This window comes from Monodelphis domestica, chromosome 3 (genome assembly GCF_027887165.1).
Source record: "Monodelphis domestica isolate mMonDom1 chromosome 3, mMonDom1.pri, whole genome shotgun sequence".
In the NCBI taxonomy this organism is placed as follows: domain Eukaryota; kingdom Metazoa; phylum Chordata; class Mammalia; order Didelphimorphia; family Didelphidae; genus Monodelphis; species Monodelphis domestica.
This window is the reverse complement of record NC_077229.1, coordinates 306,776,948-306,803,297: the sequence shown is the minus strand read 5'-3', so window position 1 is coordinate 306,803,297 and position 26,350 is coordinate 306,776,948. Positions and strand designations below refer to the sequence as shown.

Sequence of the window (26,350 nt, the reverse complement as noted above, 5' to 3'; positions counted from 1 at the left end):
GTCTAACCAAGCTCTAAGCACTCTACAGAGTCTGCTTCTGATGCCTTCATGGCCATTGGAACAAATTATTCTTATCCACACATTCTCCCAGAGGAAGTCTTAACATGCCTGGGGTAGCTTACTTCCCCCAACTCACCTACAGATTTGAGGCCTGCAATTACCTTTAAGGATTGTGTTTGTGTTGAAAATGTTTTTTTTTTTAAACCCTTACCTTCCCTCTTGGAATCAACACTGTGTATTGGTTCCAAACCAGAAGAGTGGTAAGGATTAGGCAATGAGGATCAAGTGACTTGCCCAGGGTCACACTACTGGGAAGTGTCTGGGGCCAGATTTGAACCAGGACCTCCTATCTCTAGGTCTGGCTCTCAATCCACTGAGCTACCCAGTTGCCCTTTTGAAAACGTTTTTTTTTTTTAAGTTTCTCGTTCTTTTAAATTGATATAGTAATAATATCCTCCTAAGGGGGGAATTGGATATAAATAAAGATATAATATAAAAAGTTTCAAAATTGCGCAGGGTAGAAGATTTTATGTCATGTTTGTTTTTAACTCTTACCTTCTCTCTGAGACCCAATTATACCTATTGGTTGTAAGGCAGACAAGTGGTAAGAGCTAGGCAATGGAGGTTAAATGACTCGCCCAAGGTCACATAGCTAGGAATTATCTGAGGCTAGATTTGAACCCAAGACTTCCCATCTCTAGGCCTGTCTCTTTATCTGCTGAGCCATCTGGCTGCTCTCAGAAGATTTGTTGTTAAAACTTAGAGTTTTAGGGTCCTGACTAATATGACATTTTAAAATGTTTCCTAACAGCATAACAATTTGCTAACTTATAAGGCAGTTGAAGGTAGTAAAACTGAAAGTTTTCCTTTTGTGCACCCTAGCTTACATGTCTACTTTGAAAAATATTAATCTTTACCTAAAAGAGCTCACCTTAACATGTCAGGCTCTCATGGATTTCTTTTTAAGATTTTCTCTTTATACTTTTCATAGTAATGTCCATATCAGGTACAAGGTTAGGTAAAAACTGGTAAGATGTGACATCTTAAACTATCCAGTTTTGAATGAATTATGGGTTCTTGATTCTTGAGATGGTTATTGGAAAACCAGATTTAGGAGGGTATATTAATAGTATGAGTCAACTAGGTGGTATAATGCATAGAGCAGCAAGCATGGAGTCAGAAAGACCTGAGTTCAAATATGGCTTCAGGCACTATGTGACCCTGTGCGAGTCCCTCAACCTTATTCGCCTCAGTTTCCTCTTCCACAAAATGAACTGCAGAAGGAAATGGAAAGCCACTACAGTATCTTTGCCAAGAAAGTCCCAATTGGGGCCATGAAGAATTGGACACAACTGAAATGACAAAACGATCAACAAATTATGTTGAGATCTGTTTTGCAAAACCTTATGGCAGAAACATCTAACAATCTCTGAAAGCAACCTGAACCAGAGAAGCAGATATTCTAAAAAAAACTCCTTCATTCAAAATTGCTCCAAGGATATTCTAGAAGACCCAAGAAGAGAGGTTTTCAGAAAGTCGATAACTGCATGAGACATCTGAGCCCTAAGATATAATGTGCTGATGAAAGGGAGATTAGGAATGGGTTGCAGAGGAGACAATGTTTGCTCTTCTGTTTCCTTCCTTCCCCATGTGATGCTATCCTTGTCAAGCCTGTTAAAGGGAAGAGAGCCCCTGTAAAGATGGTGTAAAGGGGTGACTGGGGTTTGGCTTTATCCGGTCTGACAGGGTAGTCTCTTCAAGGCCAGCAAAAAAGGCTGCTTTCTCTGGCTAAAGCCAGTAAGTAACCAATATGACTGCTTCTTCAAGTTAACAAAGTTTAATAAAGCTTGTAACTGGATGTGGGGATAAGGATGTGGGAAGTGGATTATTCCCTAACTAATAACGCTAATTTATTACCCACCAAACTGACTTTGCTTTAAAGTCTCTGGTCCTCAGCAAGCTGGGGCTACTCTGATTCCACTCTCTGCCTGATAATTTCCCCTCTATTCTAACTAAATCTAGGCTAAATCCACATAGGAACAAGTCTCCAGAATATAGATTGAAATAAAGGTGACGTCAGGAGTCAGGAGTGATCACATCTATCCTAATGAGGCTGAGCCTCCCACAGGCAGCCTGAATAGTTCAATCAGCTCCCTTACAGATTAGATCTTCTCAGAGTAACAGGAGAGTTATAAACTCCAGCGATTTTCAGGCTTAAGTTAAATTATCTCTCAGGAACAATTTGAACTTTCCAAGGATCAGAGCTGGTTTTAGAGATGGTTGTGCCTCCAGTCAGAAACCAACTTCCCTGACTGGCTGTTGCAATCCCAGCATTCCTCTCTCCTCAAGATTTGAACAGGGTTAACTCCTGTCTTGCTTCACAACATTCCATGTCACTCTGCTTGTAAATCATGTTGCCTTTCCAAAATCTCCTCTCACAAGCCTTAGTTACCAAATGGGACTGCTCCAACAGAATTCATCAATGTGTTGGTTACAGGTGATCTAAAGATCAAGATCAAAGGGTGGATTGTTATAAGATTTAACCTGATGGGTTTGGGGGCCATGGGACAAAAAAGTCCCATTAGAGTAGAAAAACTGAGTTAAAATTTCTTTAGTCCCTGCTCCTATATATTGGGGTTATAGCATTAGAACAAGGAGAAACAAGCCCAAACTAAACATGATTCCATCAAGGGGCCTTTGCTGTATCATAGGACACACATACACACATATATGCAGACACACCTATATATACAAATGCATATGAATATATGTACATAGATATAGATAAGTTTATATATGTGTGTATATATGTATTAAAAAAAATACATTGGGTGTGTTATGGGCACAAACACCTCTGTAATCTGGAAAATCAGTATAAATTTTTTGGCTCTCCCTTTGTCCCCGAGAAGTCTGAATTTTTTCTTTTTCTTTTGAGTAGTTTTTCTAGTAAAATAAATTGTATATATTCTTCATATTAAATGGTAAAATATGTTGATATTATACTATATCATATATATTTTATGCATTTCTGAGTTTCTAAACTTTTTCTATGTCATCTGCTGGCCTTCACATGTCATCTGTAACTTCCACAAAACTCCCCCCAAATTCTCATTTATCATTTCTTTGGCTCAAGAACAATCTCATTCTTTTTCATATACCCCATGATGACTCACTGTGCCCTTCACCTAGTAGGCACTAAATAAATGTACTGTCATTAAAATCACTACAAATACTACTACTCATTGAATATCTTTTGGCTTATATCTCTTCCTGAAACTCCTTCCCATTCAAATATCTATTGTATCCTATTCAAATATCCATACCACATGGAATTTTAACCAATAAATAAAAGTCATTTCTCTGAATATAACATCATTTATGAGTAGGGGCATGCTATTTGTTAATAAAGAATGGGTCAATCATGTATAAAGTGAGATGCAACTGTAAAGATTAAAATTTAGGGGAGAGGGGGAGACTGAGGCATCTGAGGCAGGTAGAAATTAGTTTCTCTCTGCAAGGAGTATTATATTTTTTTAGAGGTTTATTAAAGGTTAAAGATTAAAAATATACAAGTAAGAAACATGTGCCTAGGCCAGAGGCCTAGACAAAATAACCTCACATCATGGAAGAGACGCTCCTGCTCCAAAAAACGGAAGTCCAAAAAGGCCGAGCCCTTCAAAAGCCTTTGCTTAAATATCTTCTCGATCTCGGCCCAGGTGAGATTACAAGGCATTCTGGGGAAGTAGAGCAAAGGCTCATGGGGATTGTAGTCCTGTATTCGAGTCTATTTTTTACATCCCCCCGTGTGATCATTTGTGGAAAAATTAATTTTTCCCCAAAAGGATCATAAAAACATAATAAACTTAAAAGATTACAATAGTGTGAGGATAAGAGAAAAAAGAATAAAACCAATAATTTCTGAACACATTGACAAAAAGCCGTTAGGGGGCAGTCCCCTTTGGCATAAAAGTATACATACAAATAAATGTTCAATCAACCACACCCAAAGTTCAATTTTGTGCAACTTGTGGTCTGGAGGCTTCTTCATGGTGGCTTCTCCAACAGTTCAGTTCTGGATTCAGAGAGGTAGCATCTTCCTTATCTAAAATTCTTCTCAAAAGGAATTTAAACTTTGCAATTTAAATAATGATATTTTTTTTACATTCCCCCGTGTTGTGGGTGATTGAAAGATTCAGAATCAGTTAGGGATGCATGGCTGAGGTATGAGGTATATGAATCAATTGGCAAGAGATATGCAAGGCTTTCTCACCAAAAAATGAGATCCATTTCCTCTTTGTATCTGGCCATGATCACTGTGAGTAGAAGGCAAATGAATTGAACAAGGTTAACAATTTTTTCATCTTTAAAAATACAGTAGTACAACTATGTAGATATCAAAATCCCCAAAATTCTCAATAGCCCAATTAATTACAATAGCAAACAAACACACTTTCATATTTCACATAAGTTGCTGTATGACATTTTTAAAACCTATGAATTGATGGACATTTGTCACAATTTTTACAAACATAGCAATCTTTCAACCTTGGTATTTAAACATATATTTTTTTTTTAAACAAAGTAAAACTCATCTTGGGTTTAGAACATAATCAAGAAATCTATATATCATCCTGGTAGAAGTAAAATAGTGAGCTGAAGAGCATAAATAAAGGGGTGCTCCTTGTTCTTGGAGGCTTTTCCCAAGGGTACAAATGCCCTGAAATTAACTGCCCAACTTCCATTCGCATGTGGGAAGGTTGGGGGTTATAAAATACATTTCACTTCAGCTACTAGAATGGGCCTTACCTCGTGGTAGGGGCAGGCAAAAATAACCAGACTGTTAAAAAAAAATTCCAAAAATCATATTTAAAAAACCCTTAAAATCAAATCATTTGAGGTATTTAGCACATTAAATTTCCAAAGGTTGTTAATACAATTATAACCAGTTCTGAAGTCCATCTATCCTCAGCAAAATAGAAAAAAGCTGTTTTTTCATATATGGGCTTATTCACAATAATATTTGTTCAACACAGTTATAGGGGGAAAACAACAGAATTTCAAAACTCAGTACATTCAAAATAAATTCAATCAACCTTCAGTTCAAGCAGAATAATATTGAATCCAGTAATATATGAACTTAAAATCACAAAGTTAAACCTTAAACAAAACAATGCAATATAATACAGAGATTTTTATAAACCATTGGAGTCTGAAATGCCTTAGAATGTAGTCTTTAGTCTCTTCAAAGTTCCTTGGGTTGTTTTTTCTTGTTTGTTTGTTTTTAATTATCCATTTAAATGTCTATTGTCCGAAGGTAGAGTAGTAAAGGCTAGGCTACGGGGTTCAAGGGATCCGTCCAGGGCCCCATAGCTGGGAAGCATCGGAGGCCAGATTTTAACTAGAGACCTCCCGTCTCTGGGCCTGGCTTCCAGTTCGCTGGGCCACCCATTTTCCTCCCCAAAGTTAAAGTTGAATCTTTGGGTTGAGTCTGCTCCCAGACAGGCAGGTAAAATCAATGAAACTGCCAGAAGAGTCAAAAATCCTTTTAAACAGCCCATTGTTTTTAGGTTTCTGTTTGAAAAGTCTGTTTCTTCTCTCTAGTCTTTTCTCTCTTTCCCCTCTCTGATCCCCCTGCGGCCAATACCCCCATCCACGTGGAGGCTTAGCCTAAGGGAAAATTTCCCGGTCTCCTTTCCCTCTCGTCTCTCCCCTCCGCCCACGTGGCCAATACTGTTACCAGCTGGTCGCAATGAGTCCTGAGCGATCTGCTCCAAGGATCTGGGTGATGAGCCGGCTGGGGTTGTGCTCGAGGGTCTGGGGCGCAGAAATAGGAAGGCAGCGGGCTGGTGAGAGGCCAGGAGCTGGAGCTGGAGCGGCTGCGGGGGGTGGGCAAGGCCGGGACCAGGTACCAGGTGAGGACAATCAGGGCTGCAGGCTGAGGCAGGAAGCGGTGGGGCCGAGCCAGGTGGGGTGGGCAGCAGGTCCGGAGCCCGTAGCAGCTTTGTGAGGGAAGAAAACCTTGGCCAGAGAGTTATGGCTCAAAAAAATTTCTAGGTACTAGATATTAAAACTGAATTTAAGATCAGAAAAGAAATCAGAAGATTGAAAGTTCTTTTTCCCGTAGTGGTTAGCCAAACTGCAAAGATTAAAATTTAGGGGAGAGGGGGAGACTGAGGCATCTGAGGCAGGTAGAAATTAGTTTCTCTCTGCAAGGAGTATTATATTTTTTTAGAGGTTTATTAAAGGTTAAAGATTAAAAATATACAAGTAAGAAACATGTGCCTAGGCCAGAGGCCTAGACAAAATAACCTCACATCATGGAAGAGACGCTCCTGCTCCAAAAAACGGAAGTCCAAAAAGGCCGAGCCCTTCAAAAGCCTTTGCTTAAATATCTTCTCGATCTCGGCCCAGGTGAGATTACAAGGCATTCTGGGGAAGTAGAGCAAAGGCTCATGGGGATTGTAGTCCTGTATTCGAGTCTATTTTTTACACAACTCAGTCTTTTATATAGAGATGTGCCTTCCTACTGATTGGCCTGATGGTGTCTCATTGGGACCTCCTCTGATAGTGATGATTGGTAAATATTTTTATGAGGAGGTGGGTGTGAGATCTCAATTCCTCCCTCATTACTTCATCATAGGTAGGGGAAGGACGACTCAGATGGGTGGATCTCTATAGCTTCACTAAGCTAGGGAAGTGTGGCCCACCCACCCTTCTCTGGTTATTTAAGGAAATGAAGTATCATCTGGTTTATGAAAGCCAGCTTCCTTTAGAAATCCACGACTACAAAAATATTACTTGCCTCCATCAGCTTTTCCCTGGCTATTTCCCCTATTGGTAGAGCAGGTCCCCCCAAATCTAGGTGAGAGGTCTAGCAAGGTCTAGCAAAAGAGTGCTGGGGAGAGGAAGCGTCCCGCATCTAGACTGCCGCCATGCTTACCTGGAAGTTCTGCTTATATTTTCTTTAGAACCATGGGATGAGTGGAAAAGGCTAACTCCTTTCCTGGATTTTCTGAAGGGACTAGCCTCAGGAGAGGCCTACCCTCTTGAGAGAGGCTTCCTGCATCCCCAGGTCTTCTGCTAAGGCTGAGGCCCCTCCAGCTAAGGACTAATTAGCCCTGCCTGGGTTGAGCCAGGGGTTGGAGCAAAATACTTAGTGTGTAGGTTAGATATCTTACCCTATCCTCTCTCTGATTTTCTTACTTTCACTCTTTCTATATTTTATAAATAAATTGCTAAAAAAAATCATTTTGGAATTTATTAAAATTCCTGGCGATACTACTCTTGAATAATCCAGTCCAATCTTTTATATTAACCCCTAACACGCTCTGGCTCTTACAATCCTCCCTTCCTCCCTCCCCCCAAGCATGAGAGCCTAATCCAGTCTCTTAACCAAAAATACCAGATGTCCTGCCAGGAAATTACTAGTGTAAGAATTTCATGAGAAACATAGCTAGTGAGTCACACATTTGATATATTGATTTATTATCCTATAGAAAACTCTTAAGTTTTGGTGAGGTAAACTAAGTCATTGTACTAAAATTGTAAATCATTACTAACCATTGTCCATGTAAAAAGCTTACCTAATTCCTTAGCCTATGTCACTTTCTCTATAAAATACTAGCTGTGATCAATAAACCTTGCCTCTGATTGCTACCAGCTTCATTGGCCCTCCTGACGTGTGTCATCTTTTTCCCCATGTCTCATTCTCCTCACCCCTTTGGGACCATGGAATGCTTGTCAGTCACCTGATAGGAATCCCCTAGATATTCAATTCCCACACTGCCTCTATGCTTTATTACTCCTTAGGGACCCTGTCTGTACCACTAGTCTGATTTTTTTTCCCTTTCTACAATTTAGGGTAATATGGCCCTAATAACCTCTTGTTTTGTTTTCCTTCTGTTCTTCCCAGCTCTTGTGTTCTTCCAAGGTAAACTCTTTGCTATTCTTTGTTCCCATTAAAAAAACAAACACTTCAATATGACCTGGGGAGTGTGCCACCATTACCACAGCCTACCCTTTCTCCACTTTCTGACCATAGATTACATAAAATGAAAATTTTTTTCATACAAACAGAACCAATGCAAATAAAATTAGAAGATAAGCGTGAAAACTGGGAGTGCGGAATCTTTGTAGCAAATTTCTCTGATAAGAACGATTTCTAAGAAAAATAGAGAACTGAATCAAATTTGTAAGAATAGAAACCATTCTTCAACTGATGAGGGGTCAGAGACTGTGAATAGGAGGTTTTCAGAAGAAGATATCCAAGGTATCTATATAGTCACATAAAAAATACACTAAATCACTAATAGAGAAATGCTAATTAAAAGAACTCTGAGATACCACCTCATATCTATCAAATTGGTTAAGATGACAAAAATGGAAAATGACATGCTGAAGGGGCCAAGGGAAAATAGATATAATAATGCATTGTTGGTGGAGCTGTTGAGTTCATCAAACCATTCTGGAAAACAATTTGGAACTATGCCCCAAAAAACTATTAAATTGTGCATACTCTTTGATCCAGTGATATTGCTACTTAGTCTGTATCTCAAAAAGATCAAAGTAAGATGAGTATATATATACATATATATATATATACACACACATATATATATATATATCAACTCCTTTTGTAGTGGCAAAGAATTGGAAGCTGAGGAGATACTTATCATTTGGGGAATGATTGAAGAAGTAATGAAATGATATGACATGATACTATTGTACTGTAAGAAATAATGAACTAGATAATTTCAGAAAAACCTGGGACCATTTGTATGAATTGATGGAAAGTAAAGGGAGAAGAGAAGAGCAATTTATACAATAAAAAGCAATATTGTAAAAAGAATTGATCTTGAAAGACTTAATAACTCTGATTAGCACAATGATCAACCATGATTCCAAAGGACTTATGATAAAACATGTTATCCACCTCTAGATAGAGAGCAGAAGGACTAGTTCAGAACTCTCTTTCCTTTTTTCTTTTTGGATAGGGTTAATTCAGAAATTACTTCACATAACTCTCTCTGGATTTTTTTTTCTTGCCTTCTTAATGGGAAGGGGAAAAGGATAAGAGAGGGAGAGAATTCAGATGTGAGAAGAAATTAAAAAATAAAAACAAAAGCAAGTATCTTATGCAATGGGGATCCTTAGAATATTTTCCCAAAAATATGGTAGTAAAGAATACCCATTTCCCCCAATATTATTTGATATAGTTCTAGAACTTCTAGTTATAGCAATATGAGAGCAAGAAATTAAAGGCACAAAAAGAGGCAAAGATGAGATATACCTCATGATTTGATGTCTTACTTGAGAATTAGAGAATATCAGCAAAGGTACTAATCAAAATAATTAATACATTCTACAAAGTCATAGACTAAAAAATAAACCTTCAGAGGTCCACTATATTTTTATATAATAACTAAATCCAAGAGGCAATAAAACAAAGGGAAATCTAATTAAAAACAAATTTAAAAATTCATAAATACATGAGAATTAATCTACCAAATCACACAAAATACTTTTGTAAATCCAATTACAAAGTATTTCTTAGGGAAATAAAAGAACAACTTAAATTACTGGAGGAATATTCAGTACTAATAGCTGGAATGTGTCAATAAAATAAAAATGAAAATATTACTTAAATTAATTTACATTTTAATCCTACATGAATTAAATGATCAAAAATACATTTCATACATCTTGATAAAATAATAACAATTCACTTGGAAAAATAAAATATGTATCATATCATGGGAAATGATGAAAAGAAGTAGAAGATAAAGGGTGAACTGCACTTTCAGACTTGAAAATAATATAAAGCAGTTATAATCAAAACTATCTGATATTTGGTTAAAAAAGAGAGGTAAATAAATGGAACAGGGAGAATCAGAAACAATGGAATTTGGTAACCCAATGTCTAATAAACCCCAAAATACAAATTACGTAGGAAAGAACTCTATTTGACAAAAACTGCTGGGAAAACTGAAAAACATTGTGGCAGAAATTAGGTGTAGATCAACATCTTATACCATATTCTACAATATGTTCTAAATGGTACCTTACAAAATTAGAAGAGAAGCAAATCATATATCTTTCATTGCTATAAGTAGATATATTAACCAAACAAGAGATAGAGGCAATTACAAAAGAGAAATTGATAGCTTTGATTACATGAAACTGTAAAGCTATGTAACAGAATTAATGCATCTAAGATAACATTTGTATCATATTTTTCTGTGAGAGCCTGTATAAAGATATATAAATATATAAAAATGTAAGTATACATATATGCATATAGATAACTGTTGAAAGGATATGAACAAGGAGTTATCAAAAAATTATGAACTATTTGCAAATATATAAAAGAATGTTTCCATTCACTATTAGGAAGAGATATGCAATAGCCCTGAAGTTGAATCTCAAAATCCTGTAACTTGGCAGAGATGATAAACATGGAAACAGTCAATATTGGAGGGTTGTGGGAAGATAGAAGCTCCATGTAGCAGTCCAGCCCATAGGTATTATGGAGAGACAAGGATTGTGAGTGAGCACATGGCCACCCTGCGCATGGCAATGAGCTCTATTCCCAGCATGGCTGAAGTTTAGGTGCGAAACCTTGCTTCCCTTTGTCTCACTCGCCCGAGGATAATAACCCCACCTTCACCTTGTCATAAGTTGCATTAGCCAATGGCAATACACCAGGTAACTCATCCATATGTATTGAAGTATCATGTAACTGATCAATATGTATTGAGCTCATTTGTATATCAAAGAGAATAAATGGACGAGACACAGCCAGCCCGCCCTCTGGGAGGACACCGACAGGTTTGCAAAGGAGCAACTTCTCCCCTTTCTCTCTCCTCTCTATCTTTCTCCCTGAGGCCTGGTCTTTAGGCCAGGCCTTCCTCTCTCTCTCTCCCTCTTCTAATGCTAATACCTAGCGTTATCTACCTCCTTTAGTTTCTGATCTCCTTTCCTTCTGAGCTAGCATTATCCTCTGACCAGTGCAGTGTTAAATTGAGATCATTGGATGGGAATAGCCTGAATTAGTAACCACCAGTGGTCGGAGCAGGCTGTGGCTCCCGAAAATTAATAATTGATTACTGACTTGATTATTTACATCTCTAAAACCGGCTCGTTCACGCCCTTCGCGGAATCCAAAACTTCTATCCTGTTTCTATCTTCTCTCCTTGCAACCTCTCGCGGGCCAGGAGGTTGTACTCCAACACTTTTATGGCTAGCTATGAATCAGTACAAGGGTTTTGGAATTATGCAAATAAAGTGACCAAAACATCCATACTCTTTGCCTCAGATTCCATTATTGGGCATTTTACTCCAGGAAGGCTATCGATAAGAAAGTCTCCATATAGTTCAAAATATTTGTAGCAGCATTTTTTTTTTTGTGAGAGCAAAGAAACAGAAACAAAGTAGATACCCATCAGTTCGGGAATGATTAAATAAATTGAAGTATATGAATGTGACGAATGCGGAGTGTAAGTAAAGACTTTTATGAACAAATATAGAGGAAAGTAAGTAAAGCCAAGAAAATAACATAGACATTTATTACAAAAATGCAAATGGAAAGAAACACTACATACAAAAGTTAAAAATGAATGCTGCAAAATTATTAAGAACAAGCATGGCTCAAAAGAAAGGCTTTGAAAAAGGCTCCTCCCTCACCTCTTTGCAGATGTGGAGATCTACAAGTTTTGCTCATTGCATCTATTTCCAAAATTTTTACATATGCTTTTCCTCTTAAAAAAATATAAATATATAAAATGTTTATAAAATGGGTTTGCTCCCTAGGAGGTGGGAGAAAATTATTGGGGAAATTATGATGATATGAAAACCAAAATAAAAGCACTATGATGATATTTTAAAACATTAATAAAATTTGTTTTAAAATAAATGTTCCTAGGAAATGTTTGGGGAGCTTTGCAAATGTATAAATCATTCTGCTTTTCTGTTTATTCTGGACTCAACTTCTTATCCATTTGTATTATCTGTTCCAGATACACATGCTTAGGGACAAGTTCTACATACAGGCTCTCCATTCACCTGCATGCTATCTATAGCTTTATTTCCCAGGGATCCAACAAGAGTCCTACTTAAATTGGCTTTCTCTTAGTATGTCTATTTATGTGACCATCTATGTTTATAATCAACAACGAGGAATCAATATATGAAGTAATTTTCCAAAGGTAATTTTGATTTTAAAGGAGATTTGAAACTTCCCCTGTAGCTCAAGATTCAGCTTCTAGAACGGGATTCCTAACTTGGTCCATTAACTTAAAAACATTTTTTTGAAAACTTTATTTAAATATAATTGATTCTCTTTTTTAATAGTACATGCTTTCATCTTATACATTTAAAACCATTCTGAGAAGGGTCCTTGGGCTTCACAAAAGTGCCCATAAGGTCCATGACCCAAAAAAAGTTAAGGCGGGAGAGAAGAAAAGTTACTGGTTTATGATGACATATGTGAGATATATATATGGAAAACTAACTATCATTATGGAGTTTGTTTCTGGGAGAAGGGCAAATCTTACAGGAAAGTCTACAGGAAATAAAAAAATGCGGCACTGCGGTATTTGCTACGAATATAAACTCTCTCTCTTTCCATGTATGTTGTTGTCTTTTTTTAAACAAGCCATAGCATCTTTTTTGGAAAATTCTGACGTTCGACAGGAAGGGGGCAGAGACCGAGGCCACAAGTGTCTACCACCTGAAATCCAAGGAGACCCTCTGTGCAAGGATTCCGACATGACATAAAGAAAGCAAGACAAGGTTCCTAGCCTCCCTCTCCTCTGGTTTAGCTGGGAGAGTCTCCCGCCCTCGCCGGCCTGGTGCGCAGGCGCATAAAGGAACTTCAAGCAGCCTCGCTCTAGGACTCTCTCCACGAAGCTGGGGACAGAGCCAGGGTGAGAAGGGATGCGACCGAGAACGCGCCTGCGCGCGTGCGAGATGCGAGGGCGGGGCGTGAGCCTGCGCGACTAAGGGCGTCGGGGAGGGAGGGGAGGGAGCTCTAAGCCCCGCCTTCTCCTCCCTCCCCGGGTCCGCACGCCCGCCGCGGGAGGGCGGCTCGCGGCATCTGCTTCTGTTCAGCTCTAGTTGCTCCCTGGTCCTTCGAGGGGGTCTCAAGCCCCGGGGACCCCGGTCTTCTCCATGGCTTTCATCCGCAAGAAGCAGCGGGAGCAGCAGCTGCAGCTGTATTCCAAAGAGCGGTGAGTAACCTGCTGAGTCTGGGACTGCGGGGGGGGTGAGGGGGGGCTGGGCCGGAGGAAGAGGAGGAGGGCCCGTCATGACGGGGCTGCCGGGTGGACGGCACGCGACCCCGGAACCCGGAAGAGAGGCGGGGGTGGGGGGTGTCGCAGTCTGGCCGCCCCCTTCTCGAGGCCCGTTCTCTTTCCTCCTCCCACCCACGTTGGGCAGGCCTGTCAGGGGCTGGGGCCTGGGAGAGAAACCTCTGCTCACCTGCCCCCAAAACCTGCAGTCCCCCCTCTCCATTTTCCATCCCTGCCCCAATTGCTTTCCTGACACCCCCCGCCCCCACACCCCATAAATGGTCCTATGCACCGCTGATGAAAAGTGTCATCCTACGGGCAGGTCAAAGTTTGGAGGGTGATTTTCTTTTTTTCCTAAATCCTTACGTTCCGTCTTAGAATCAATATTAAGTATAGGTTCCGAGTCAGAAGAGGTTAGGGGGGTTAAGTGACTTGCCCAGGACCATACTAATGGGAAGTGTCCGAAGTCTTATCTGAATGTAGACTTCTCGTTTCCAGGCTTGGCTGTCTTATCTACAGAGCCACCCCGCAGCCCCTGAAGGGTGATTTTTTTTAAACAATCTGGAGATATTTGCTTCTCAGTGGCTCAAAACTACGCTCATCTCCAGGGCTAGTTCCTGTCAGCACGAACCCTTGGAAAGGGCCCTCTGTGTGTGTACAGCAGGGCATCTAGGGGTGATATAGTTGGGTGGATACAACCCTGTCTCTACTGTTAACATAAAGTAGATCCCTTTAGATGTTCAAGGGAGCTCATAGTATCCTAGATTTAGCTCCAGAAGGGACCTTAGAAACCTTTATCCAGTTCCCTTATTTTAGAACTGGGACCCAGAGAGATCAAAGTGAATTGACCCAGGATCAGAGAATAATAAATGGAATTGGAACCCTCAAACTTATGCCTCCAAATCTAGCTCTTTGTCAAGCCAACAGGATTTATTACTGGCTATTTATTACTGGGTGCCAGTTACTGTGCTAAGCACTGTGGATAAAATAAAAGGCAAAAGAGCAGCAGAAAAAAAAATAACCAGTCTGCTCAAGAAGTCTTATGGGGAATTAAAGTGAAAACGACTATATACCAACAAGATGTATGGAGGATGAATTGCAGATAACCTTAGAGGGAAAGGCACCAAAATTAAGGAGGACAGGAACAGGCTTCTTACACTAGGTGGGAAGTTAGCTGAGAATTGAAAGACGCTAGGGAAGGGAAAAGGTGGATTTACTAGAAAGTTTCAGGTTTGGGGTACAGCTTGGAGCAGGGAGAAGGGGTGTTTTGTGTTCAAGAAAGAGTGATCAGGTCAGTGTCACCGTTTTGAAGAATACATTGGGGGAAGGGGCAAGAAGACAGGAAAAGTAGGAAGGGTCCAAGTTATGAAGGGCTTTAAAAGCCAAACAGAATTTTTTTTTCTTTGATCCTAGAGGAATTAAGGACTATTGGAGCTGATTGAATTGTTGAGTGGCATGATCAGATATGCACTTTGGGAAAAATAGTTGATAGCTAAGTGGAGGATGGGCTGGAACTGGGAGAGACTTGAGGAAGTGAGCCCAAGCTGCAGGCTATTGTATGTAGTTGTGGTGTGAGGTGATGAGGGATGTCCCAGAGTGGTGGAATGGTTAGGAAAAAAACAGGTATATATGAAAAATTTTGTGAAGGTAGACTCAATAGGACATGGCAAATGATTGGATGGGGTGTGTGTGAGGATTGATATCTAAGTTGGGAGCCCAGGATTGTGTCTGGGAGGAGGATGATACACTCAAGAGTAATAGGGAAATTAGGAAGAGGTAAGGGTTTAAGGGAAAATTAATGAGATTAGAAGTTTTGGACAGGCCGAGTTTAAGATGTAATAGGCATTCGAAAAAATGGCAGGAGAAAGATGCTGGTCTGAAGGTCAGGAGAAGGTTAGGGTTGGATAAATAGTTCTAAGAGTCATCTACATAGAGTTGATAATTAAATCCATGGTAGCTGAGGAGATCACCAAATTAAATAGTTTAAAGGAGAAAAAAAGAGACCCTAGGACAGAATCTTGGAGGACTTGTAGGCAAAGTAGATATGATCTAGATGAAAATTAAGCAAATGAAGCTGAGGAGCAGTTTGAGTCTCCTAAGAGAACCAGGAGAGAGAAGAGAGTGATCCATACTAGGAAGGCTACAGAGAGGTGAAGTATGAGGAGTGAGAAAAGCCATTCTACTATAGTATGCTCCCTGTCCTGCTCTCAGGAGAGATTTGGTGGTGAGGGTGAGGTTAGTATTTGAGAAGACTTCATAGAAATTGTCCTTTGAGCTGGACCATAAAATACAGTTCATATCCAAACAAACTCTTTTGAGGAATGAGGATAGGGATTTTTAAGACCTGAAGGTCTTAGTGGGGAGAAACCTCAGAATAATATGTTCAGGTATAGTATATATGGTATATTTTGGCCCAAGTGGAGAGTATTTGAAAGGAGTACAGTGATATAGTTGAAGCCAGGTCTGGAAAGCCTGAGGTAAATATGAGGTCCTAGATTTAACAAATGAAGAAAAAACATTTATTTAAGAACTTAAGTGCTAAGTGCTGAAGATACAAACAAGACAATCCCTGGGCTCCAGAACCTCATCTTTTCATTGGGTGAAACAACCCATATGAGAAGGTTCAGCTGCAAGCTAGTGTTTTAAAGGGTGCTGTAGTTGAAAGAAACTAGAGAAGCCATGTAATCCCAATTTCTTCATTTTACAGATGAAGAAACTGAGGCTCAGTGACTTGCCCAGATTCACACAGGGGTTTAGATCATCTTTGGCAGGTAGTGGGGTGTCCTAGAAGAGTTTTGAGCAGCCTTATGAAATGATTGTGGTTGCAGTATAAAAGATACATTGGAGGAATGAGAAACCAAGCAGGAAAATCTAAAAAAAATTATTACCAGTAGTCTAAGAAAAAGAAATGTGCGCTGAAGCTAGGGTAAGGATGAAGAAAGAGCTTAGAAATTCTAAGAGTAGAAGTGAGAACACTGGAGATTAAAGGAGAAAAAAAAGATCAAAGATAACTGAGATTTTCCCTGGATGACTTTTCCCAAAATCAGAATTTGTGAAGTGTTATTTGGCTTTGGTAAAGACACTGATTTCAGTTTGAACATCTAGGTGGCATAGGCAGTTGGAAATGCAGTTTCAGAGCCCAGGAAGATAGTTTGGGTTGAAGGTCTGCATTTGGACTGTATCTTCATTGAAGATAATTGAAGTTGTAGGAGAAGCTTGATGCCCAAGAAAGACAATATAGTTTATAAAGAAGAAGAAGAATAACTGGCATTTATAGAGAGTTTTAAAGTGTTAATGTTCCTTATATTTTTGCATTTGAGAAGAGAAAGGGGTTAAAAATAGAGACTTTGTGGAACTTTTTAGAACTCCATATTAAGGAATTGGGGAGAGGAACTAAAGGGGGAAAAAACAGTAGGAGAAATCAAGAAAGGAAAAAAACCAAGAAGTATGTAATGTCTTGTTAGACAAATGAGCTGTCAAAAACAAGGGCAGATTTTCCTCCCTTTATAAGAGAGACTTAAGCATAGAACCAATAGAACAGGGGTTTTTAACTTTTCTGTGTGTGTGTCATGGATCCCTCAGGCAGTCTGGTAAATCCCTTCTCAGTGTTTTTAAATAAGTAAAATAAAATTCATAGGATTACTAAGGAAGCCAATTCTAATAAAATATATTTATCAAAATATTAAACAAGTTCTTGGACTCCAGATTAAGAACCCCAAAAGAAGTAGAGAGATCAAAAATGGAAGTGAGGAAAGGGAAGCAATGGCTGAATTAAGGGCCCAAAAGGAGTGGGCAAGACAGAGAAGAGAGTGATCAGTCGCAAAGGGTGGAAAGGGTACCGGACCTATGTTTGAATCCTAAGAATTAGTTATCTGTTACCTTGGATAAATCAGTTAGCCTCTTAGTCTTAATTTCCTAGAGAAAAGCACTTTGTATATTTGTAATTCCCTTTTAGGGGTAAGAATTGGCAACACAGAACTTTTGGGGAATAGAAGAAGGCAGTTGAAGGAATTTATGTCAAATGACCACAAATACCTCAATAAAATAGAAGTGGTAACACTAGTTGAGAGTGAACTTGGAAAAGATTTAAAAGAATAGTTCTAGGAAATCTTTTTAGGAGTTGATGAGAGATGAGTAGAAGAATTACTGACTATCAATGAGTCCCCCTGTGAGTTTAGATAACATTAGATTATATTTACTACCTTTAGCCCTTGTTTGTTTTCCCTTTCTTATTCTTCCAGGGTAAAACACAAGGCAAGAATTGGTTTTCTCTGTGTTTGGGAAGTGAACAGGAATACAGAAAGTTCCTTACAGAAGAGTGTAGAATTATAAATAATGTAGGACCCCCCCCCCAATTATTTCTTAGGAGCCTGAAATCATAAATGCTTGGCAATCCCTTTCTCTAGCAGTTACCAATTTAGGCCAAATCTAAATTTTACAACTTGGCAAAATATTTGTGTAAATTGGTATGCCAGGTGCTGGGAATACAAAGGAAAAGAGAGCAAATAATCCTTGCCCTTAAATTGCTTGTGTTTCATATGTCTTCAGAATTTCACTTTTGAGCAATTTTCCTGCTCTGTTTCTTTACGGTATAGAATTTTAGTCCATGGCATCTTTTTTCTGAACCCTTTGAAATCTTATTTTGGAATCTGGCAATAATAACTAATTCTTATTAGATTAGATCATTGTATATAAAGTTTTTTTCCTGGTATGCCGGGCAACTCTTGTTATCCCTTATAAAGATGAGGAAAGTAAGGTACAGAGACAGTAAATGTTTTGCCCATGGTCACTTGGCTAGTTAGTGTTCAAAAAGCCTTTTACCTCCAAATCCATTTCTTGTTCTGCCATCATCAATGCTATTTTGAAGCATCTTGACACATTGAAAGTGATGTGCAACTGTGCAGCCATTAATTATCACTGACAAGGTAGCATCCTTTGTCCGAAGTCAGTATTGCTATTCTTACTTCAGTGCTGATTTAGGATACTGCAGTATGTAGGCAGAGATTCAGGTGACCTGCCTGAGTCATACAGCCATGTTGGAACAGGAACAGGGACTGAGTATTATGTCTCAGTTCTGACTGTAATCTGTATGCTTCATCTACTGATTCATTCAATTCTCGATAAAAGATGTTTTGTTGTTTTTAGTTCCTTCTGTGCTAGACTTATGTTGACCCTTTTTTTCCTCCTGTGAAAAATAGCCCCTTTTTCCAACCTGTGTAGGTATTGTTTATTAATTTTAGGGATCAATGTCATAAGTCTTGGGAACAGTCACAAGAAATATGAGATCATTTTACAGATGATACTCTAATTCTGAGTACTACATTAGTGTCTTGGCCAAAATTGGCTAATCACATGCTTTTCTCTGCTCAAGAGAGTCCATCAAAGCTGCATTATATATGTGAAAGAAAATAATTATAAAAGTTTTCAGAATACAGTGTGGCATCTGTGCTTGATGCAGAACTCTTGAAACTTTTACCTATTCCTTTTCCTCTTTTTCTCTCTAGGCTCTAGTTAGTGTCTTTCTGACTCCAGGAGATTAAGAATTAGAATTTTATCTCCTAGATTATAAGGAATTTAACCTCTGAGATAACATATATAAATGGCACTCATCTTGATGTGGGTATTATTTGAAATTAAGTACTTATTTTAAAATGTTTTGAAAGAGTAATAAAAATAGGTCCTTAGGAAAAAATATCCAAGGAAATTTATTGTTGTTTTTTTAATGCAGATATTTAGTTTTTATTAGTCTTAGAAAGGTTCAGTCTTTTTAAATGTATTGTTGTCTCTAGGTGTAGAGGAAGGAGAAGAAAAGATTGGATCACAAATGTATTTTTTTTTATTTGCTGGAGAGTTTAGTAATTTCATTTGGAATTTTTTTCCTATCAGAAATGGGCTTGGCTAGAAGTTATGAATTTCTTGTTCATAGCTGATATTCATTGTCAAAGAAGTGAATATTAAAATCTGTACTTTAAAATAATTTATTATATTTTTAAATCATCTAATGTATTTTGGGGGGGTTCTTTTACTACTTTGAAAATAATAGTACATTTATATGGCATTTTGTAATAACTTATCAAGTTTTTTTTTTTACATGAAGATAATTTTTTCCATTATTGCCACAAAAGAAGTAACTAAACATTTACATGATATTTTAACATTTGAAAGTGCTTTTCTTGCCCAATGAGAATAGTTCAGATAGTATTTTAATTTTACAGATGAAGAAATTGAGGCTCAGCAAGGTTAAGTGATTCGATCAAGGTACCACAAATCTAGAGTCATCATTGCCCCAATTTTTCATTCATTTAAAATTTTTTTATTTTATTTTATCTTTTAATAAAAACCCTTACCTTCCATCTTGGAATCAATATTGGTTCCAAGGCAGAAGGATCAGTAAGAGCTAGGTAATAGGGTTTAAGTGACTTGCCCAGGGTCACACAGTTAGGAAGTGTCTGAGGCTAGATTTGAACCCAGGACCTCTCGTCTCTAGACGACTGAGCCACCCAGCTGCCCCTTCAGTGTTCCATTCTTGCTATGTGACTGATGTAACTCATTTTTCAGTTCTATTTATCTGTAATATCAGCTCTTAAATTTAAAAAAATTATATACTTTTACTTAAATACCAAAATAACTTTGGTTACATGCTACTTGAGTCTTTCATGTGTCTTTCTTTAGTTGGTGTTCTGGATGTTGATATTGATGTTCTGGAAAGCCTATGTGTAGTGATTCTCAGTCATATACAATTACAAGGAAAGGATTGGTTTTAGATTGACTTTTGAGGCAGTGAGTACTTGTAAATATTATGTTCTATCCTGATTTACTCAGTTCTGGACATAGCTTATTGTTCTTTTTCCATTGACTATCTGAGAAGTACTTATTGAGAGTCTAACTCTGCTGAGTACCTATTCAATTGTATGTTGCAATCCAGGCAAAGGATATATTTTATAATTATATTTTATAAAAAAATAATTTTATTTTTCCATTATGGACAGGTAGCCTAATCTCTGTAGTAGCATCTTGGAGGTAACATAATGTTCTGGTAATTGTGACATTTTCAAATAGAATTTGCCTTACCATCTATAGGGAAACGAGACATCTATGACACTAATGAATGTTTTAGGAGAATGTTTGTCTCCCTATTTTATTCTTCACGTCCAAGTTCTTCACCTGGATCACTGAACAAAGTTGTCTTCAGTCCCATCCGATAGTTTCATATACTCCTGTGGCCATTAACCAAAGTTAGACCCTTTTCACCTCTTACCTGGACTATTTTAGTAACATCCTAATTGGTCTCCCTTCTTGTGATCTCTTCCTATTCCAATTCATCATCCACATAGTTGCCAAATTGGTATTCCTAAAGCGCCTAAAGGTCTAAGCGTGAAACTCACCTGCTAAGAAAGCTTCAGGGGCTCTAGTGCTGCCTAGAAAAATACAAACTCCTTGGCATTTAAAGCTTTTTGCCATCTGGCTCTAGCCTGTCTTTCCAGACTGATTTCACAGTACTCTGCCTTAAGCACATTACTTTCCATGCAAACTGTCCTACTTGCTGCTTCCCATACATTCCCCCCAAATATTCTCATCTCCTATTTCCATTCCTTTGCACAAGCTGTCCTTCATGCCTAGGGTGTGCTCCCCTATAATCCCTCATATGATCCCTATCCATCAACTTAAGTAGCCTTTGAATTTACCTGCGGTAGTTAGATATCCCTCCCCCTCCCCCCCAATGCTGTCTGGGTAGTTTCTCCCCAGTAGGAGCTAAGCTCCATGGGAGCATGTTTCTGTACCCTAGCACCTAACATGATGTATGTCCTATTAGTGGTGATATGCTTATGGAATTTGAGTTCTTCAGTAGCCAGTAAAATTCACTTTCCTTAGATTTACCACCAGTTTAGATTGAAGAATAGCTTGGTTACCTTTGCGCAGTTCACCTAGCGTACTATCAGTGTCCACATGATTTGTTACATATACCCTTTGGGAAGGTTTGTGAAATTATAAATATTTTTAATTGTTCTCATATTTATGTGCAGTTGTAGTGCAACTAGATGGTGTAGAGCTGAGCTTGAACTCAGGAAGACTCAAATTCAAATGCTGGCTCGAATGCTTGCTAGCTGTGTGACCTTCGCCAAATCACTTAACCTTGGTTTTCTCAACTATAAAATGAATAATAATAACACCTACCTTCAAGAGTTGGTATGAAGATCAAATGTGATATTTGGGTGTCTTTGCTTTTTGTTGATTAAATTTACAAGAAAGAAGGGGAGAGTTAATCCCATCTTCACATAGAGCATCTAGCATGCCTGACACACAGATCTTATATAAATACTTATTTCTTTCTCCTCCTTTGAGCCAGCCAGGTTTTCTCATTTGTAAATGGGCATAATCACTTTTACGTTATTTAACCTCACTTGGTTGTGAGGATCAAATGGGATACTATATGTGAATGAAGCTTATAAACCTTAACATGCTAAATAAATACCAACTGATTTGAAAAGCTAAAAGCCCTACTCTGGCATTTTAGTTTTTATAAGATTAATAAGGTTATCCTTTTGGATTTAAAGCCATTAACACCTCTTATGAAAAATTCCTAATAATCAGTCCTTCATGACTTATCAGTTGCCAAAGACCTTCTGACAATATTCAAATACTGATTTAATAAATATAGCCCTGTGTTTATGATTCAGAACACCGATTCAGCCTAAAGAGGTAAATGACAGTAATAACTTGCAGTTATGATAATGTATTGTGAGGCCTTTTGAATGCCACCCAGTTGTCATTTGATCAAGAATGAAGGAGCCTGACTGCCCTGAGGGATCTGGAACTCTCCTTGGTGTAAGGAGTCATGCCTTATAAATCTGAACTCTTTATTTTCATGAATGTTTCTATTTGGAAATTTTAATTTTGCAAAAGTATTGCAGAGTTTTAAAAAGGGCTTGCAAAATCAAATTACAAAGAAGGGAAATGGAATAGAAAATATTAGCTTTGTGGTTATACGTTTTAGAGGGTTTAAAAATTAGGAAAAAACTGCTAGCATAGAAAGCAACCTTATCGTTCTCCCCCTTCCTCAAATTTGAAATCACTGTGGAAGAATTGATATTTGAGAGTGCCATTATTTTGTTATTGTTGGAGAATTAGTGTACTGAAGATTTTAAAACAATTTTATATGTAGTGAGGTTATTAATTTTTTTTTTACCATTTTAGATTGTAAATATTAAGCAGAGGGCAGCTACAAGGCTTTAGTGGATTGAGAACCAGGCCTAGAGACAGGAAGTCCTGGGTTTAAATATAGTCTCAGACATTTCCTGGTTGTATGATCCTGGGCAAGTCATATACATTATGCTTGTCCCTATCAATTTGAGGAGTTAGATAAAGCAAGGAAGGGGATGGAAGAAAGAGATTACAGTTTTACTTCTGGCCAAGAGGGTTGGCCAAAGATGAGGCAGACTATCCAATTTTTCTCTACTTTTTTCCTAGCAGAAATCTGAAATTTGTACCAGAAGAATAATTATGATCAAGAAATCTAGTGAGAAACTACAATGAGTATTTTTTTTTCCTTCTCAGAACTGCACAGAAACTCAGCCAGAAGCCCACAGTCAATAGGAAAGGGGGCTAGCTGCAAATCCAGCACCAGTTTAGGCAGACAAGCTTACAGCCTCTCAGAGTGACTGGAGATGAATCAAAAATATGTGTAACCTTCAAGGCTCTATATCCAGAGGCAACAAGAATAGAAGGCCCCCTGAGAAAGTCAGAAGGAGGTAAGAAAGCCCTTGACTGTACAGTATGGAAACCCTGTGAAGTGGGAATAATGAGAGCAGTGCAGCAGCTCTCAGACTGGGACTGACCAGGCCCAAGGATGTTGAAGTTTCTAGTCCTTTGTCTTGAGATTGCCTTAGGAAGCCCTGAAGAGTGAATATTTTGAATTTCAAAGATCTGGGAAACCAAATTTTAAGTCAGTTCCTGAAGCCAAGGTCAAAACCAAAAAGGGCCAACTCCCCTACCTAGAATGACAGTAGACAGTGGACCTCTCCCTGGCACAATGCTCCAATTTAGGAACTAAAACTGCCGAGATGAGCAAGTCAAAGAAAACTAATCTGCATTAAAATTATTATAGATTTAGAGATCTTCCAAAAGAAGGACCCAGTAACTGAAACAATTACAAGTAGAGAAGCAAAAGGAGAAAAGAAAAATAAGATTTTCCACAGGGACCATACGGATACCTAGAAGAAATGAAGTAAGAGGTAAAACATGAAATTAAAACACTGGAGGAAAGAAAACTGGAAGGAGAATAAAGAGCTTAAAAGTGAAAATAGTAAATGTTACTAAAGATATTCTCTCCTTGAAAACCAGGATAAATCAAATAGAAACCAGTGATCCTGAGACAGCAAGAAATGAATATAAAATATTTGACCTAAAAGTCAGCTGTTCTATATAGATCTAAGAGAGATTAAGAGTCATTGAAGCTAGTTGGCTTTATGGATTGATAGCCAGGCCCAGAGACTGGTTTTAGACACTTGCTAGGTGTGTGATCCTAGAGAAGTCACTTTAACTTCTGTTGCCTAGCCCTTACTACACTTCTGCCTTGGAACCACTGCACAGTTGATTCTAAGATGGAAGGTAAAAGTTAAAAAAAAAAATGAAGAATTGCTAAACTTCCTGAAAATCATATTTTGTTGTTTTTTTTTTAAGCCTGTGTGCATTATAGTTTAAGAAATTACAAATGAAAAGTTAATGGAACCAGAAAGAAAAGTGCAAATAGAAAAAAATCAATCAATAATATGGCAACCTCCAAAAGAAGAAGCCCTAAGAATGCTATAGCCCAAACCCAGAGTTCTGATGTCAGAGAAAAAAAATATGGTCATCCATGGGGTGAGGGGGGGGTGTAGTTCAAGTACCAAGGAACCTCAAATAGGACAACCTATTAGCTTATACCATAAATGAGAAGAGATCTGGAAATGCAATATTTCAGAAGGCAAAAGAGTTGTCTTACAACTAATAATAATTTAACCCTGCATAGTAGACTATATTCCTATGGGGAAAAGAAGGATTTTTATATAAGGATGAGAATTATTGGGCATTTCTGATGAAAAGACCAGAGCTGAGTCAGAACTGCTCTGAGTGCTTTTAGAAAGGGGGGGGGGGGAAGAAGCAAAAAAAGTATATTAGTGTAGGAAGGAAGGAAGGAAGGAAGGGATGAAATGTACCATTTTTCATAGGAGTTATGAAGAGTATATTAAACACAATAGAAGTGGGGAGTGGGCATCAGATGAACTGTACTATTATCTAAAATGGATAAAGAAGGTCGAACACACTATATACATATAGATTGCTGATATAGACATTTATCAAGCTCAACAACAAAACAGGAAGAGAATGGGGGAGTGGGCTTAAGAGGAACAAAGTACTCTAAGAGGGAGAAGAAAAATGAAGAATTAGAATCTAAGGTGTTGAGCATCATTCAGAGAATGGTAGATCAAATTGTGGTATATCAATGTAGTGGAATGTAATTGGGCTGTAAGAAATGAGAAAAGATGATTTCAGAGAATTGAGTGTAGTGTGAACTGGTTCAGAGTGAATTTAGCCACTACTTTAAAGGGAGAAAAAATGAAAAGTGAAGAACCAAAAAGTTAAGAAGTTGAACATAACCTAGGGAATGGTTGATGAAATTGTGGAATATCAGTGTAATGGAATATATTTGAGCTGTAAGAAATGGCATATGGTTCAAAGAATTCTGTGTAATATTGAACTTAGTGAAAACTGAAGTGAGTGAAACAAAAACAGTTTATACAAGTTCAACTGCAATGTAAAGAAAGATATCTTTGAAAGATAACATAATGAATCATGTTACCCATCTATGGTCAAAAAAGATGGACACAAGATGAGACATTTTTGGGTATGGCTGCTAGGATAAAACTTTACCTTTTGCACTCCAGCCAAACTTCTTGTTCCTCATAAAAGACACTTCCTCCTCTGACCCCTTGCTACTGCATTGGCTGTCCTTCATCTCTAAAATACACTTCCACATCTTTGGTTCAGATTCCCTTTCTTTCTTTGTGATGAAGTTCAAGCACCATCTTCTGCATAACGTTTCTGTTTACTCCAGTTGCTAATAGACTTCTCAAAATACCTTACATTTAACTTATGGTGAATATATTTTATATGTTCCTTTTTGTCTTCCTCCATTACAATGTAAGCTTCTTGAGGTAGAGATCTGTTTTGTGCACTGTGTTTGTATCCACAACATCTAATACCTATTTGACCCTTAATAACTTGTTGATTGATTGGTGGACATTTATTTGGTTTTGCTTCCCTATGTTTATTTGTTATAAGAATTTTTTTCTTTTAGTTTTTAATTGGTTATAATTTAATTAGTTTTAATTGTGTTTAATTAAGTTAATTTTAATTGAGAGGAGAAAAGGATGGTTGGCTTTAGCGATGCCCAAAAAAAGAAGGCCATTAAATTTTTTTTTTTATATGCAGAGTTAAAATTTTTTACATGTCACCAGAAGGAAGCATAGACAAGCAAGACAGTCTTGAAAGTAAAGTTTAGAATCATATCTGTGAATCTGAAGATTCACAGTTTCATATACATGTCTTGTTCTCTCAGTATGGGAAATTGGTATTTAAATAATTAAATAAAAAATAAATAAAAAATAAAAGAATAAAAAATATCACTAAAATAAAAATACTAATGAAGACCTTCTAGCTCTTTTCATCTTGGAAAATTTAGAAACTTTCACAAAATTTAGATAGTAGAAATTTGGAAGTATAGTTAAAAGTATACATAGCTATGTGACCTACCTGTGGGAAAGAGCATTGAACTTAGAAGACCTAGATTTATTTTAGCTTTGCCACTTGCTAGTTGTGTGACTTTCTTAACCACTCTGAGCCTGTGTCCTCATCGACATCTATCATTATGGAGATAATTCTGTACTACTTAACTCAAAGGCTTTTGTAAGGATCAAATAAAGTACTGTACATAAAATTCTAAGGAAACATTAAATGTTGTGCAAATATAAGCTATTATTATTGTCTTTGTGATGTGACATATCTAATTATTGTTGCTTTGAACT

General features: G+C 37.9%; 1 protein-coding gene across 4 annotated transcripts in view; it reads left to right on the top strand.

The window, feature by feature from the left end:
• Positions 1–12,957: 12,957 nt before the first annotated feature.
• The window catches only part of NSMAF (neutral sphingomyelinase activation associated factor), an 81,635-nt gene continuing 68,242 nt past the window's right edge, over positions 12,958–26,350 (top strand). For 2 of the 4 annotated variants that reach the window (XM_007487088.3, XM_007487086.3), the window contains exon 1: positions 22,842–23,035. In XM_007487088.3, coding sequence (XP_007487150.2) covers positions 22,965–23,035 — 71 coding nt within the window. In that variant the 5' untranslated portion in view covers positions 22,842–22,964. Of the gene's footprint in view, positions 13,227–22,841; positions 23,036–26,350 lie in introns of those variants that run through there. The other 2 variants (XM_056823947.1, XM_007487087.3) reach the window with 2 other exon arrangements.